Here is an 18,042-nt window from a genome sequence, read left to right on the forward strand (position 1 = left end):
TTTCAGTTTTACATTATAGTCAATCCTTTCAATTTGATTAAGGAGACTTCACATTTAATAGTAATTCTTAGCATTCACTCAGTGATTGACATCGTCAAAGTACCGAGCTGACATTACCTAATTAATACCCACAATACCCCTGTGTGAAATTTCCCTTCACTTTTAAACTGAAATAGTATTAAAAAAAAACAATTGGGGCTATGTTAATTGTATTAATAGCAGTTCTTATAAAGAAAACTGTACAGAATGATTGCATAAGACATACTTGATAAGTCTTTAGTATACATTATGGGTCAAACCCAGCACTATCGTATGCTGCACTAATGGAGATTAGAGCTGCCCTTTCCCGTTCAACATCATAGGAGGATTCTAATCTACTGTTAAGGGAGAACCAAGGGTTACAGTGGTGGCCAACTCCAGGATTTTGAAAACTAGCAATCTGCTATTTTAGGGGTATTGTCCACTACTGTTCAGCTAGATCTGGATCTAAAACTCATTGGGTGAAGTGTTGGCCCCATTTAAGTCAATAGAAGTTTTGCCATTGATTTCAGTGAGGCCAGGATTTCAGCTACTGAAGTCAACAGGAATCTTTTGATTGACTTCAGTATGCTTTGGATTAGAACCTCTAGAGTACATCTACATTTGATCTAGAGGTGTGATTTCCAGCTCAGGTAGACTACCTGCACTAGCTCTCCTTGAGCTAGCATGCTAAAAACAGCACTGTACCTAGGGTGGCATGGGCAAAGGCTCAGGCTAGCCACCTAAAAACATACCCAACTGGACCCATTTTCTGTAGCACACATTAGTAGAGGCATAGGCTGCCTTTTTCTTTGAAGGAGCAGCAGCATATTCCCTCCTCCCCACAGCGGAATTACCTACCGTCAGCCATGCTGCTCTGCTTCAGCAGGATGACTCAAGTGTCACCAGCACTGCTCAGCTCTCCTACTATCTTGCATAAGTTCTCATAGAAGAGACATTGTTGACTCTTCATGGTTTGGTATTAGTTAAAATACAAGTGAACAGTAGTGCTTCACACTACTATTACTCAGTTTTTACAGTTTTAAATGAAGCTTTAGATGTTAGTGCTTCAGTTTTTTCTTACATGTTCACTGCCATTGGAAAAGTGTGTTTACAGATCTTTTTAGCCAGTAAGTATATATTTCAAACTCAGTACTGTTACCAGATGTGTGGCTATTTAGAACCCAGAACATCTTTACAACATCTCCAACTGTAAAAAGGTTCACTTCCTACAGGAGCACCTGCTCATGGCTGGCTGTGGGATTAGCTATTGCCCCATCTGGCACCCCATTCTGTCAGTTACTAATACATGATCCCTCATTTTCTCTTCATGATTCATCCATCTAGCTAGGTCACTGCATAGGTAGCCCTCCCCTTCCAGCATAACAGATATCCAAACATAACAGTCTAAAGCCCTTAAAACAGGTCTTCAGCCCCAACTCTGGGCCCCACTGTCTGTTTACCCTCTTTGCTCAGGACTTCGAGTGTTTCTACACTGGGTTCAAGCCCATCAACCCTCCACAATCCTACTCCTTGCTGCTGTTTCCCTGGGCTTCTTCCTACCCTGCCTTTCTTCCCCACAGCTTCTCTGAGATGACACTTCTTTCAGGCTCAGAATCCTCAGATTTCCATGTCTGTTTCCTCCTCCGTGTTCCCAGAGAGTAACTGCAGACTCCCTATCTATCCACACCCCTCTTCTGCTACAAACGTCCTCTCTTTATAATAACCAGCCTGCTTCCACCCATCTAGGCTTCATATTCAGCTAAGTCTGGCTCGCCCTGCAGATTCAGTAAATAACATAATTGATCTCTCAGGTCTGCATTCAGGGCCTGTGTAGAGTATACTCCTTCCCACCAACTGATAAAACACAATTATAAATTAAATGGATTCACCTGAAATTTATGAACTGGCATGCCTAAGGACTCTTTGTAATAGTTAATATCAGTTTGTTCTCAAGAGCTTCAGGTCATTCATAGAGCTATGCCAGCCACATTCTACACTGCAAAATCACAAACAAATTTATGGTCAGACTTTCAGAGATGTTGACAATTTTTACTGAAGTATTTTTTATTTTATTGAACATTTTTTATTGAAGTGCAGGTGCTCAGATCGCTTGAAAATCACACCACTGCTGTATACTCCAGTAATATAATCTTGCCACACTTATGTTCTGAAATCAGTTTGGTACACACTGACATCTCTTTGTGCAGTAGTCCTTTTAGTTCCTGGAAAGCCACTCCTTTTTGTCACCTAGTAACTTTTTAATAGTCAACATCAAGCTCAGAGTTTCAGAGCTAGGTACTTGATTTTTCAGTAGGACTAGGATGCAACATTTTTCTTATGCCCTGATTAAGTTACAAACAGAAGCTACAATATTTTGGAAGTGTTCTGAATGTGAGAAGTTACAATAATATTTTCTATATTTAAAAATGGAAGTAGCTGAATGTAAGATAACACCTGGTACAGTTAAACCAAGTCAAGTACTGGAACAGATTTGGCATCTAAACCTAATGATAAGAGAAACACTTCTAAAGAGTGACCTTCAAGATAATGAAGTTACAGCAGAGTATGTGCCTAGATTGATCTTCCTCATGCAACAGCTCAGCAGTTCCCTCAGCCAACAGTTACAACACAATACAGAGATCCTACAAGACACCTGCCAGCTATTGAATACTCTTCAGAGCAAACACAAGCAACTGGTTTCAAGGCAAGGCAAGTAAAGTTGAGTTTAACATAAAGAGAATTTATTTAATATATAATAAAACAAATTTTGCCCTCTGACACTCATGTGGAGTCACATTTTACATTCACTGGAACTTTAATATTTGTTCTTTCAGTAGAATATATTTTACTTTTTTTTTCTCTGTGTATTTTTCTGAAGAGATAGTGAGCTAAAAAGGTTTCTATGTAGAATAATGAATTAAACTTAATTAATATAAAGTTTCCTTGTCTATATTGTTTTGCATTATGATTTGTATTAAATCAAACAACTACGGGCTAATCCTTGGCTCTTCTGCCCTCTGGTCCTGCGCAGCTCAAGCAAACCAGAAAGTCTTCCTCCAATCTTTCCTGAGGAAACTAAATTACTCTAGATTTTTCCCTTCTGAAAGCACTATTAAACTAGTCTGCTAATAATATTTAATTACACAAATTTACATTTAATGGGTCAATTATGTGATTTAGTGTGGGATTCACATTAAAAATAGTTTCCTGAACAAAGGATAGCATGGTTTTGCAAATCAAAAGTCTCCCAAAAAATCCCACCACATCAAGAATATTTAGCAAAATATAGCAGAAAATACAATTTCTGCATTAAATAATATTTTAGTTTAGCACACCAGGATTGAGAAACAGAGACATAATTTCTTGACTCTCATCTTCAGCTATGTCTGTACTTATGAATCGTAGCTCTATGGTTTTTGTAAGATATCCAAGATCATACAAGAGATTTCTAGTGAGAAAATATCTGCTTGCAATTTGTTTTTTCCCTAACTATGTCTATGTGATCTGTATTAGCTACTTTTCATTAATTCAGAACTCTCTGATTCTCTTTTTCCAAAAAGATTCTTTTCCAAATTCTCTCTCTTTCAGATAAAACAATGAGTTAGTTAAGAAGTTAGGAGACACTTAAACATAGACTGCTACTGTATTCTGAAACTGGGTTATCTCAGGTCAGAAAAACAAGGAAAGCATAGTCCTTAAAGTGATCACATGTTTTAAAAAAAATGCACAGAAAGAAATTTTAAGGTTAACTTTGTAACAACATGTGGAAAGGCTCTTTTAATACAATGTTGGTGAATAGTCTAAAATTACTATGCATTGATATGGTTCAGCTTTTAAACACATGTCAGGAAATTCAAAGGTACATAGGATAGGCAAACCTCAGTTTTCAGAATGGCTCAAGAATATATGAAGAAAAATGGAATTGGGGAAAACTGAAAGTTTCAAATAAAAATCTACATTTTTATTTCCAAATTTCAGGCAAAGGGAGTTTATATGTAATATCCATGGCATCTGTAGCAATATTTTGTATTACGATATCTACTGCCAGCTTTAAAGCCTTAATATGCATGTTCACTGTACATAAACTCACATGTCGGCTGTAAGGAAAATATGAGACAAATTTAATGTGAAATGGCTTAATAGCTGCAACTTTATTTAGCAAATAACACACTAACTGAAACCACTTAGATGCAGGCAAACAGTTTCTGCTGTAGTGGGCAACCATGGTGATGTTTTTGTAATATCCTTATGCTCTGGATCCTACTTATAGTATTAGGTAACAGTTTGGTCACTTAAATATTTTTAAGATTGCTCAATAGGTTTTGCGAGCCTTGTCGGGTGATATAAGCAGTATTAACTCTTTGCTTAAACCCCTGAAGTGAGTTTGTATCCTGCTACTGCTCCCCTTCTCTGTAACACCAAGTGGATCTCAGATGCAACTGGAAACATCTTCCTCATTGCCCCTTTATCCATCCATCCATCCATTCTGGAATCCCTCTCTCCATACACTTAGGATCCAAAATGTAGATTCCCCCACATATGGTACTAGATGCACCCATATACATGTATCTGATGTGTGAGAGAGATTATGATGAATTTAAATTAAAAAAAAACATAATTTAATTGCATGTTGTCAGCAATTTTCACAAGTGGGTGAGGGAGAGGAATACACCTTAGCTTTTCAGGTGCTTTTTTTGGAGTATACTCTGAGGCTTGAGAAAGTATTGGACAAAGAGTGGAAGGGATGGAGCACATCCCCCACTGCCTTTCTTATTCTGTTTTACCTCAAATACAACAGGAATTTTTACCCTAGTAGGGCATCTTGAAACCACACTTGAGCTCCTCCCATATCATGTTCCTGAGATGACCATTGGGATATTCTCAGAATGATTGCCCCAAAACTGGTAATTTTGTCAGTGTAGGATCCTTTTCTTGGTATTAATTTTTAATTGTTGTGAGTTATAGTATGAACTGATTTTTTTTACATGTGGTAGAAGTGCTTAGTGCTTTAAGACTAGACACTTACATTACAAATCAAAATACATATAAATAAAATCCCTTTTTTCTATTATAAATGGACAGAATACCTGACCTTTACATATTGGCTGAGTTGCAGTTGCAGATATTGCAGGGGCATTGGGTCAGGAATCAGTTGTGCCTCTGATGGTGTGTTGACCAGGGCTGCCGGGGGGGGAGGGGGGCAAGAGGGGCAATTTGCCCCAGGCCCTGGGCTGCACAGGGGCCCCCACAAGAGTTTTTCAAGGCCCCTGCAGCAGGGTCCTTCACTTGCTCCGGGGGGCCCAGAAAACTCTTGTAGGGCCGGACCCCGGAGCTTCTTCTGCTCCTGGTCTTCGCCGGTGGGGGGTCCTTCTGCTCTGGGGCGGAAGGACCCCCCACTGGCGAATTACCACCGAAGCAGGACCCACCGCTGAAGTGCAGCTCGGTCTTCGGCGGTAATTCAGCAGTGGGGGGCCCTTCTGTTCTGGGACCCACCGCAGAAGTGCCCCGAAGACCTGCGGCAGGGGCTCCCCCCGCTGCCGAATTACCGCTGAAGATTGGGCTGCACTTCGGCGGCGGGTCCTGCTTTGGTGGTAATTCAGTGGCGGGGGGCCCCCGCCGTGGTTCTTCATGGCACTTCGGCGGCGGGTCCTGGAATTTAAGGACCCCCTGCTGCCAAAGACCCCAAGCCCCTGGAAACCTCTGGGCAGCCCTGGTGTTGATGGGCTGGAAATGGCTAGTGTAGACAATGAAGAAGGGACCATAGGCATGGACTCCGTGGGTGCTCTGGGGCTGGAACACCCACAGGGAAAAATTAGTGGGTGTTCTGTATCCACTAGCAGCCAAGCTCCCCTCACCCCCAGCACTTCCTTCTCCTCCTCCTCCCCCTCTGAGCATGCCATGTCCCCACCTATCTCCCAGTGTTTCCCACTCAACCACCACCAAACAGCTGTTTGGCAGCTTTAGCATGCTCCAGGAGGGAGCGGGAAGAGCGGGAAAGTGGCACACTCGGGGGAGGAGGCAGGGAAGAGGCAGGGCCAGGGTGGGATTTGGGGAAGGAGTTGGAATGGGGGCAGGGCAGGAATGGGAACAGGCAGGGCAGGGCCTCATGGAATGGGTGAAGTGGGGGCAGGACCGGGGGCTGGGGGGGGTGTCGAGCATTCAAGGGAAAGTGGGGAAGTCGGGAACAGGTACAGGAGAATAGGACTTTATTCTAAATGAAGTTCCTTTTCAGGTCAGAATGGTATAGAGATATTTAGGGACATTTTGGGATTCCCTTTGTTACCTTACCAAGTATATTCTAGCTGGTCCATAAGGTGAGATATCTTGAATGAATTATGTTTACTGTACAAACTATGCACCAAATTCTTCTAGTAAATCTATAAATGCAAAGTATTTCTCATGAAGACAGTGGAATTGCTCAGAATTACATTAGTAAACAACACACATAATTTAGCCCCATAATGGCACATACGTGAGCCAGTAAGGATGCATGCAGATCATGCTATATACACGCTTTCATTTCTTTATTCTGCAGCTATTTTTTCCACATTATGAAAACATTCATTCTTTACTGAAATCTACATTTTTTAAAGTGTGAAATCTCAGATCCAAGCCATTTTAGAGTTGCTAGAGTGAAAAAAATGCATCTGCACAATTTTTTTCCAACTTCAGCAATACAAAATATATACTTTTCATACTCTGGTAATTGAACAGACATTAAATACATTTTCTTTGGATCTTTCAAATGTTAATTTCTTGGCTGAGTACAAATATAAAAAACATTCTTCCAAAATGTAATTTTTGGATATAAGCCACTGAAAACGAGAACTGAAAGGTAAGGCCCATCTAATCTATAGCATCACACTAATAATATTATCATATAATACAATTATTTTTCATGTAGAAAAAAATAAGGGATTGATTTACCCAGACAGCTTACTCATTAGGTGTGAAAAAAGGAGCAGTGAATGTGAGTCATTGGATTCTATTCAGAAGGGAATCATCCTATTTAGTGTCCTTTCCTTCTCTCTCTCTCAATCTTTTGCAAGTGGTAAGTGTTGCATATGGTGTTTCATCTCTATCGCTTTTTTTATTTGTATTGACTTGCACTGGATTTAACCTCAAAAACAAGCCTGTGAGTATCACACAGTAGGGAACAGAAATATGCTGAGAAATGTTCTTAGAGGTTTGTAATGCATCTAATAAATGGAGAGAGACAGTTCCAAAACTCTCCATTTGCTACAGAGTTGACAGCAAAACGCTTGAGGGTTGCTGTAAAAGTAATACTTCTACAATCCTTGAACATTTTTCTTTGCAAGTATTTTCAGGAAAGGGCATAAGACAAGACAAATCAGGAAAATAAAATAATCCATTTTTCTTATAAGGTCACATTGTGACAGATATGGCAATTTCCCATGGTGTGCTTGGGAGGCCTTACTGAATTAAGTTTATGTATCTTTGGAGTCCATTGTGTTACATGCATAGTTTATGTATTATTGTGGGCTGGGATTGTATGAAACCTCTCGAGGGATGGAATTGTGACACATGTGAGACCCAGGGGTTCAAAAGACTGTATTGAACAATGTGCCTGAGAATGTACTTTTGGAACAAAAAGTGTTATGTGGTTTTCCTGGTGAATTCCTAATGGGAGGTGAATGCACATTCCTCACTTCTGGTTTTTAAAAAATACCCAGCCCTTTGAAGCTATGCCCTGAGGAGTGGGCCATTGTCTATTGATTGTCTTGTATATGAGGCCAAGATCTAAGGCCCAAGGTTTAAATGGGGAATACCTAATAGGAGTTGAATGTAAATCCCCCACCTCCAGTTATGCCAAAAAAAACCCAACAAATCAAATCCAGCCTTTTGAAACTATGCCCTGTGGAGTGGGCCATTGTCTGCTGATCACTTTATGCATGAAGCCAGAAAGGCCCAAGTTGTGCAAAGGAAAGACTGAACTATTCATGGTGGTTCTGATTCTGAATCTGAGAAAGTTCTGAACTTCTAATCACAAGGAAGATCCAGTTATGAGTTTTGAAGGACTGACACCTGCCAGAACTCGAGACTTGAGCTGGTGTGATAAGCTTTTTAGCTTCTCAGCTGTCACACCTCTCTTGGGTAGAGACATACATCTCTCTCCCTCTTGACAAGGGCATTTCCAGGCTGCAAAGTTCCTTGCCAACACTGTGATATTCCCAGCAAGCCAGACTGCCTAAACAGAGCAGCACCCATGCTTTATTTTCTCTCTAGAGGCTATGAACAGAATAATCACCCTCAGTTACAAGTTACCATACAGCTCTCTATAAGCAAGCACATTTATTCTTAAGGTGAAAGAATATCAGTCCCAGGATATTAGAGAGATAAGGTGGGTGAGGTAATATCTTTTATTGGACTAACTTCTGTTGGTGAGAGAGAGAATCTTTTGAGGCACACAGAGCTCTTTTTAAGGTCTCAGAGTACCTTTCTCAGCCCTGAAGAAGATCTCTGTGGGACTCAAAAGCTTGTCTCTCTCACCAGCAGAAGTTGGTCCAGTAAAATGTATTACTTCACCTTGTTGTATCTCTTGTGTATGTATTGACTTTTTTTGCACACTATCACTAATATTTCACAGTGATATTCAATTAATTACATTTTTTCTAGAGATCATCACTCTTGTGAGTTGTCTTCAAAAAATAAATGAACTCTTTCTGGATACAGTTACACATCTTCAAGAGGCAAAAAACAAATTTTGTGATATTAGATGCAGACATGATGATAAATCTCAATCCCAGATTGTTCAAGATGTTTTCAATGAAATAGTTGTGTGTAAAGAAGAAGAGACATATATTGGGAAAGTATCTGCTGGTGTAAGTCAGCCACTCCAGGTAACTTCTCCCATGAATGAAAGGAAAAGTCCAAACATTCACCAAGTCCAGCCAAGTGAAAACAAAACAGTGGAAAAAGAAACTGCTATATCATTAAGTGAAAAAAATCCTGATCAAGAACAGGCAGTAAGCAGAGACCTCCCAAAGCTAATGGAAAATGAAGATCACAAGCTACTACAGAGTTCACATACAGAGCAAAAAGATTACAACAGAAAGGAGGAAAGTCATGGAGCAGGGTCTTATAATAAGAAATGCCCAAACAGAGCTTTTCAAGAAGTTCCCGGGAGCAATGGAGATGATATAATTGTATTTGGAAAGTCCAAAGATATCTGTGATAGATTTGTAATTAATCTTTCTGATCAAGAACAGGCAATAAGTGAAGAACCCCCAACTCAGATGGAATATGAAGATCACAAACCAAGAGAGAATTCATATGAAGAAGAAAATGATGACAACAAAAAGGAGGAAATTTATGAGATTACTGGGAGCAACAGGAAAAATACAATTGAGTCTACAAGGTTGGAGAATATATGGAATACACCTGCCATGAATCTTTCAACAAATGATTCAGAAAAAGTGGAAAGATCAAGTCCCTGGATGAACAAAGTGTAAGTATGCAAAAGTTTACTATTTGTAAATACACCTCTGCATACACTCCAGCCATTGGAGATGCATAATGGGCAGTTCACCCTTTAGTATGGACACTTAATAAAAATGTAACTCTGCACTGAAGATTTTTAATGTAGCTTCCTGAAATCTTGAGCACATAAAGGGTCAGATTCAAAACTTACTGAAATCAGTAGAAAGATTTCATTGATTGATGTCAATGAGCTTTGGATCAGGTCCCAAAATTAGGCAGCTTTCCAATAATTTGTAACAAATTTTTAATCAGTGTCACTTATATTTTTCTGGTCCTATGCACTTGCTAGTTAATGCAAGGTATTACTAATGAGTAACCTGTGTTTTATAAAAAATGAAGAGATACGTGAATAATTTTGATGTATTTATTATAAAAATATATGAAATGCATACATTAATTGCTTTATTGCTTACATAATATAGGTCAAAAAAAGAAAAGCCCAATGAATAATACTGTGTATTTTTCTGCAGATTTGTAGCAGAAGTGAGTGGTAAGATTGAACCTGAAGTTGCCTGTTATATTACAGCACCTTCCATCACTCTAGAAAATTTAGTATGCAGGATCATCAATGACATGAGTTCCTTGGTGGTGGAAGATTCTGAGGAGCTGGTCAGCAATGTCATCAGTGTTGCATGCTTAGACCATGGAAAATTAATTCCCTTTCCTATCAACTTTGCAATCCCATTCACTGCACGCTACAGAGGAAATTATCGAGACATCATGGTGAAGGTGACTGATATGAACTTTCAATCAAGTTACTTAACTCCCATTTCCTTTGATGGGTGCCAGGGAAACCAGAAGGTTGGTGAATTCTTATTTGAGCATTATGAAAGGATCTATTGTGGTTGAACAGTTAAGGTTGAGTTAAATTTTGCAATTAAAGCAGTGATTAATAAGCCATGCTTTCCATCATGAATTTCATATATTGTCAAGGTTATCTAAACACAAAGAGCCACATTTTCTAAGGTGACCACTACTTTTAGGTGCCTCAAAATTCAGGTGCTAATTCACTCCCTCAGAACAACCCCCAATATAGGGAGGCATAAAGGTGACCTAAAGCTATCTATCTTCCCCTCCTCCCTCAGGTGGCTGAGAGCATAATTTGGTTCAGCGTGGATCTTTCTCTAGACTAAATTGTATCTCTCTCTCCAAGATTCCCCATGGTTGACTGGATACAAAACTCACCAATTAACATCTCTTTAGAAACATTAATTGGAGAAGTACTTTGTCCAAGAATACAGATGAGTCTACAGTTTAGTTTTGTTTTAAATGTGAGCATTTGTGTGAGTTGACAATTCTTTGGTAAATGAAACAGAGGAGAGATTACTTTGCATTTAACCTAAAGAAGAGTAACAATTATATCTTCATATACTCACCCTCCCACTTACTAAACATAGGATGGCAACCTTGTTAATGACACTGAGCCTTATTCACTATTGAAAGTTACCGGAGTAACACAGTAGGGAACCAGGCTGTCAAAATGGTAACAACATTTAAGTTATTTTCATTTTACTTCTCGGAATATAGTTATTTCATCCACTGGAAATGATAATCTACTAACATTTGTAGCATCCTTTCTCTCTCACAAAGGGGGCCTGTGCAGAAGTGAAAATTTACCAGCTTGGTATTTTTTCTGTGGTGTCATGCTTAAAAAAAGAAACATTCACCATTCCAAAGAAAGGGCTCTCACAAAAGCTAAGCATGGATTCTAGAATCTCTTTCTACTACCCTCCAGAAACGTTCAGTTCTCCAGTGACCATGCAGTTAAAGGTAAGTGTGAAATATTCATATTTTATTTTGCATCATGTCCATGTCACATGAGTAGTTCCAAAGAGAAACCCATCATAATGATGAAGCCCTCCAACCAGTGTTATTACTGTGGTTCCACTGCATAAACAGCTGAGTGGCTATGGAGTGGACATTCAGGGGGACTTTGCAACCTTTATGCATAACAGTCCTGGGTTTCATGTCAACTCCAAACAGGCCAACTTGAAAGGAGGATAGTGAAGTTTTGACAGGACATCCACAACTATATGGATCCAGTGCACAGGGCGATGTGTGGGTTACAGTCCATAATCCAGCTCAGGGGCAGGGATAAGAGTCAGATAGACATGTGACGCTTGTCTGACATCTGCCTATAAGGGAGAGATGGATTCCAACCCATTACAATTCTTGTAAACTTCCCCTGGAAAAAGCCTGCCTACTTCAGCTTTACATGTGGATGTTTCACCACTATGAACAAGGAAGTCAAAACTATGTGAAATGGATCCTTTCATTTTAAGCATGGAGTAAGAACAGAAATACATTGTTAATTTTTACTTCACATTTTGAGACGATTAAGAAAGCCACTTACAATAAATTGCTCACTTTCATGATTAGCCTTGCTACAGAGTAGAACCCATGAGGAATAATAATAACTTCATTAGCATAATCATGCAGACGTTCTTGCTGCTTTATATGAAAGTGTCCAATATGTATTTGAAAGAGGTCAGTCACTTCATTTTTGAGTGGTGGCAAAAAACACAGATAACATTTGTTAAAACCATTTAGTGTCATAGTAAACATATCATCTGCCGATATAAATGAAGCAGTAGCTATTTATATGCTTGCTATGTTCTAGGAAACAAGATTGTTCCAACAATAATTATTATTATTATTATAATTAAAAAAATCTACACAGTGCATGAAGTTTTTGGGTCAAGCAGTGGTGTATTTTGTCGGCAAATTTTCTCTGCTCAGATATATTCCCTTTGAGCTAGTCTGGAAGTGAAAAAGAGTAATCTCCCTATAAGTCAGTGGTCCTCAAACTATGGGGCGTGCTCCCCTAGGGGGCACAGAGGAATGTTTGGGGGGGCATGTGGTGGAGCTCTGGCCAACCCTCGGGCGGCAAGTTGAAAGCTGCCTCGTTCTGCTCTGCCCCCGGACCAGCTCCGACCCCACCTGCAGCTCCACACTGCCTCCAGTACAGCTCTGCCCCCAGATGCAGCTCCACTATGACCCCTGTTCTGACCCCAGCCCAGCTCTGATCCCAGCCGCAGTTCCACTCTGCCCTCTGCTCCACTTCACCCCTTGCTCTTCCCACAGCCCAGCTCCATTCCACCCCTAGCCCAGCTCCAATCCCAGCTCCATTTCACCCCTAGCCCAGCTCCAGGCCTGGCCACTCCGCCCCCTGTTCTGCTCACAGCCGAAGCTCCACTCCATCTCCTGCTCTGTCCCCGGCCCAGTTCTGTCCCCAGCTCCACTCCATCCCCAGCTCAGCTCCAACCCCAACCACAGCTCCACTCCACAATGTGCTCTGCCCCCAGCCCAACTCTGCCCTCATTTGCTATCTGCCCCAAAGCCAGCTCTGCCTTTAGCCTCAGCTACTCCCCCATCCCCAGTTCTGCCCCCTGCTGTGCAATAATAGGGGAGGTTGCAGACAGATTCCATTACTGGTAAGAGGGGGCGTGACAGAAAAAGTTGGGGCATCACTGCTATAAGACCTATGATGGGAATACCTCATTGTATGGGTGTCCCCAGCAGGCATAGAGCCAATAAAACCTGTTCCTATTCCTTCCTCCTTGGAGTCACAAGCACAGATGGTGTTCCTAGGGCAGGGAGGTCAGGAATGACTGGACTATGATATGCTTCAGCTATTCATAGATAGTGTATTGCTCCTAGGGGATTATAACTAGCTGGTCCAAAGTTAGAGAACTGAAAGGCTGTTGTGCTAGGGACAGAGAATCTGGGAGATAAAACTGGCTACCTTATAGCTTCCCTGATCTGGTGCATCCAGAAAATCTGACCCTATGTTTGCAAAAATGTGTAGATAATTACTTTTAATAATAATGATATGAATACTCTTGTCCTCACCTCCATCCTTTCTCAAGCAAAATTCCCAATATAGTCAGTGAGAGTTTAATCTAAGAACCTCAAGATTTGGCCTAGCTGTAATATGTAAATGAAAACATTAACAAGTTAAATCAGAGAAGTGGCATGACTTTAAAATTCTTGGCAAATAGAATGTGTATAAAAAGAATCATGAAAAATTAATATAAGAATACAGACAAAATGGTAGTGTATAAAGTCTACCTTGCATCTGAAGAAGTGGGTTTTTTACCCAGGAAAGCTTATGCCCAAATAAATCAGTTAGTCTTTAAGGTACCACTGGACTCTTGGTTGTTTTTGTGGATACAGACTAACACGGCTACCCCCTGATACTTGATACTTTTTAAGACAATAACACACAGTAACAGTAGTCCAAATTATTTAATTAACAATGGCAGAAGGTTCTGATGACTCTGTTGCAAAGCACTTGGTTGTGTATATGGTAAAATGATAGAGAAAGGAAGAACCTTAGAGCTCTTCAACAGAGTTAAAGAAAAAAAATCTATATGGTCTCAATTAAAAAATGTCAAGAGACTTTGTGAAATGCAACTCTCCTCCAGTTCCTGAAGTTAAACTAAAATGATTTTTTTAAAAGCAATTTTGTTTAATTACTTGTAAATTAATTAATTTTGTTACTTGCTATACATAGGTCCAGCCAATTGAGCCATCACTGGTTTCCATATTAAAGGCAAAATATGACATATACCATTCAGTTGTGTCTACTAGCCCATTGGTTCATATCCAGCATCCTTCATCCCAGCCATTTAACAAGTCAGTCAGTGTTATTCTACCCTGTCCTCCAAATCCAGAAAAAAAGAGTCCAGGAGATGCAACAGAACATGCAAGAGTGTCTAGTGCCGCTGTAACCAGGGTTACAACTGCATATCATCTTCGGTAAGTGAGAACTTCTACCTACAAATCCAGCAAGATCAAGATTACAAATGAATTGCAAAAGTCCTGACTAAATCATTTTTATATTACAATGTATTCTTCACCTTAAAGTGTTCTGAAGGTGTCCTCTTCAAAAATATAATGGGCCAGATTTTCAACTGATGTAAAACAGCATAGCTCCATTTTCTTCAATGAAACCACCCTGACCTACACCAGCTGGGGAACCTCATCCAATATTTTTAACAGAAGCTGGGGAAAAACTGAGACATTTATAGCAAAGAAGAATTAGCTCTTTTCACTTTATTTAACACCAGATTTTGCCACCTTGACTCACACTGAGTAGTATCTTACTCCATGTGTAGTCCAGAATACAACTCAATTTGAGTCAGGGTGGCAAAATTTGATTCTTAATATGTAGCTACAGTCATGTCCAGGATTCACCCTTCATTGCTGTACACATCTGAGTTTATTTCCTAGCAGAACAAACCAAAGAAAGCCGCTCACTCTAAGTCTTCTTGTTTCCTACTCTATGCTTCTTCATGGCCATTAATGACATCAAGCACGATGTGAAACTTAAATAGCCCAAAGCACAAAAGAATCAATATTTCCTGCTGCCCTGCTTATAATCAGCAGGTGGCCAGCCTGGTCTCCAGGCTCTGCTTTAAAAGGTCAGAAGGTTATATGGGTCAAGAGTTCCAAAACCTAGTAATTTTTGTGTAACTTAATTTCACGGTGCCCAGCATTGCTCAGCTTGATCAGGGAGTGGCCACACAGCACCACAGTTCTTTCTGAAAATCAGCCCCTCCCCCTTAGAAAATAGAGGCAACTATAATCACTAGTCACTTTTGGTAATCTTGGTGACAAGTCCTAATAGTAGTTCTTAACTGGCAGGTTAATGAAGTGCTCCTGACAATGAAGCCCACTTGTCTGCTTCCCTGGGTAAAGGCCTGGATAAAACCCTGTAGTAGGAACAGAAATAGTGGGATTTCTTTTTAGGGACCGGTTGGAAGAGGTTGCGGTCAGCCTAGAAATGTGTCTCCCTTAAACCCCAAAGAAGTGTTTAACCCATCTTACTGATCCTTTGAAAACTGTCTTTACATGATGGAATATTATTATAAATAGGCTTCTGCACAAGCAGAGGTCTAGGTGGTAAAGGGAATAACTGTTCCTATTTTTTACTTCTGGAAACCTCCTTAGATCACTTTATTTAAAAGGATTAAGTCTCATTCTAATCCTGTGTAGACCCTCATCCTCATCATAGATCCACCCTGTGATTTGGCAAGGTTGGTCATCACTGTTTGTAGGAAGTTCCAAACTGATATCCTGAACCAAGGATGTTGGATGGTGCACAAATGCTTGCATCTCATCTTCCCACACTTAGCAATGCTGACAGCCTAGAACTATGTAAACTACATGACTTCAACTTCAGAAGTATTTGAATTTATGCTGGTTCTAATTTGAAGTGTGCCTGTAACATGGATTCTGTTTTTCAAAGACCCAGGATATTTCATTACTTCAGTTAGTACAAATATACTTGTAATGCAGAGCAGAAAGAGAGTGCTCTGTACAAAACAGAGGTCAAACTAAAATGTCTCAAACACAATTTAATGTGGCTGAATAACTTGATTCAGTCTCCTAATAATAGTGAGCCACATAGTTTTAAGCTTTTCTACTCCTATACGGAACATTGTGTTCGAAGCCTGGACTAACACAAAACAAAACAACAAACTGCAACTTATTTTCACATATTCCTTGTCCTTTGAACCATTTTATGTTTAAACCAATAAATGTCTTAGAACTCTTTAAAGCATAAGCTTCTACCACACACATAATGTAGAGCAGAAACAGATTCAGGGTCTATACGAAACAGGGTTCAAACTAGACTAAAACACCTGAGGAACACAGGTGTGTGTGTGTGTGTGGTGGGGGGCAGTTTGTCCAAAAAGCTCAACTACTGAACTTATGTGTCCATGAAACACAGTGCAGCATCTATGTAATCTTGATTCAAACTCTTTTGCTTTCTTTGGATATCTGCAAAATTTCTCAGGCCATTTTTAGACTGTATTTAGGTTTTTTTCAGAACACTTGATTTCTCACAGCTCTAGCTGAAGTCCATAGGAGGTGAAGGAGCTCAGCTTTTTTGAAAATCGGGCCCTTAAAGGTCAAGTTTTGTTCATAGGGATAGGCTGGGTGGAGGAAATCATATTGTGGTTTTTTTGTGACCCTGAATGAGTCTGTCCTATGTGATCAGATTGTTCACTCCAGTTTAGCAGAAACTATTTTAATTTTGTTCTTTCTTGATAAGTGGCTTTTCTGCTGAGGTCTCTGATCTAGCTGAACAAGTCAGAAATAAACCATATCTCCTAGCTGCTGTGTTTCTTTGGCTCCGATAGAAAGGATCTTAGTATGCTATTGCCTGTAATTTCCCCACTTGTTGTTAACTGTCTTATTATGAGTTTATATTTTGGTTCACATAACAACTATAACTAGTTTTGGAAGGCTAGTTTTATTTTCTCCAAGATCAGACTTCTGGTTTTGCACAGGGCTAAAGCATACTTCCACTTCTGGTGAATAGGAGCAAATCAGATGACCCTGTCAAAAGCAAACCTAGATATAAGTTTTGCTCAATATTAGACTATAGGTTAACTACATTCATTTGGACATGAACCTTTCCAAACTACAGAGCCTGAGTATACCTGGAAACCAGTCCATACATGCCATTTTCTAGATGCAGTTTTTCAGTAAGAGACAAACTGTCCCAGATGGTCTGCAGTTAGGCAGGTTAAAGAGAAGGGAAAAGACACTGCTACAACACAAGTATTTAATATCCACAGAGCTTTATTTTAACCTTTGTTATGATTTCTCATGTCTTGTGGTTGTCCAGGGCAATGAGTGCCTCGGTGAGAAAACATGGAGAGAATCTCGGTGAATCCTTGAAAGTATTGGGTTACAGAAGCAAAGAAGAGGAGTGGGTTGTGCTTGATGATGTTATTGTGCGGAATGCACAGAACGGACTTGTATCATTTGAAGTAGATGAGTATCTAGAAAGGTAACATATAAATAATTGAAAGAAATATAGGTAAAATATTCATATCCAAACAAATTGATGAATGGGAACTTACTAGAGTTGAGAAATCATTCACTAAGAATTATTTTGCTTGCCAAAGTTTGGCTCTTCCAGTCTGTAAATGTTTCATGAGATCCTGATGACTCTCTTAGATTTGTGTGTTATGAATAATTATGCCAAAATTTTTATTTTGGTAAATAATTCTTCATCTTCATACCGTGCACAAACATAACATAGAATGCACTTGACATTTGAAATTTGAGTTATAATAATTAATTTTGATTGGACAGTGTGTGTGTTTCTGCTCCCTGATTGGATGAGCATAACTCTCAGTTTTAAGATTTGATGTTGACGTATGTTCTTGAATATTCACTTAAAATTCTCTGTTTATGTAAAGATTCTGCCAACAAACTTTGTATGATAGATGATGCCTGGGAACAAAAACAACATGAGTCTAACCACAGTTGACGCAAATGCATTTAAACCCCTTACAAAACTCAATTTGTGATTTGTTTTCCCCAGAATTTATGCACATGACTTCATAAATATTGGGCTTAGTGCTGCAATCTTTATGCAGGATAAACCCCTATTGATGTCTATGGGAGTTCTGCACAAATAAGGTCTGTGTTCTCAAAACCTTGAATATTAGAATAAAGACCTTATTGTGTTGAACTGGGAAGTATTTGAGTGTATGC

The 18,042-nt window shown here is 39.7% G+C and overlaps 1 protein-coding gene across 4 annotated transcripts in view; it reads left to right on the forward strand.

The window, feature by feature from the left end:
• The first annotated feature begins 2,318 nt into the window (after positions 1 to 2,318).
• Positions 2,319 to 18,042, forward strand: part of DTHD1 (death domain containing 1) — a 68,687-nt gene continuing 52,963 nt past the window's right edge. For 3 of the 4 annotated variants that reach the window (XM_030564836.1, XM_030564835.1, XM_030564837.1), the window contains exons 1-6: positions 2,319 to 2,730; positions 8,659 to 9,490; positions 9,993 to 10,323; positions 11,113 to 11,292; positions 14,039 to 14,283; positions 17,165 to 17,329. In XM_030564836.1, the coding sequence (XP_030420696.1) occupies positions 2,448 to 2,730; positions 8,659 to 9,490; positions 9,993 to 10,323; positions 11,113 to 11,292; positions 14,039 to 14,283; positions 17,165 to 17,329 (2,036 nt within the window). In that variant the 5' untranslated portion in view covers positions 2,319 to 2,447. The remainder of the gene's footprint in view (positions 2,731 to 8,658; positions 9,491 to 9,992; positions 10,324 to 11,112; positions 11,293 to 14,038; positions 14,284 to 17,164; positions 17,330 to 18,042) is intronic. The other variant, XM_030564839.1, reaches the window with a different exon arrangement.

Source organism: Gopherus evgoodei, chromosome 5 (assembly GCF_007399415.2).
Source record: "Gopherus evgoodei ecotype Sinaloan lineage chromosome 5, rGopEvg1_v1.p, whole genome shotgun sequence".
Lineage (NCBI taxonomy): Eukaryota > Metazoa > Chordata > Testudines > Testudinidae > Gopherus > Gopherus evgoodei.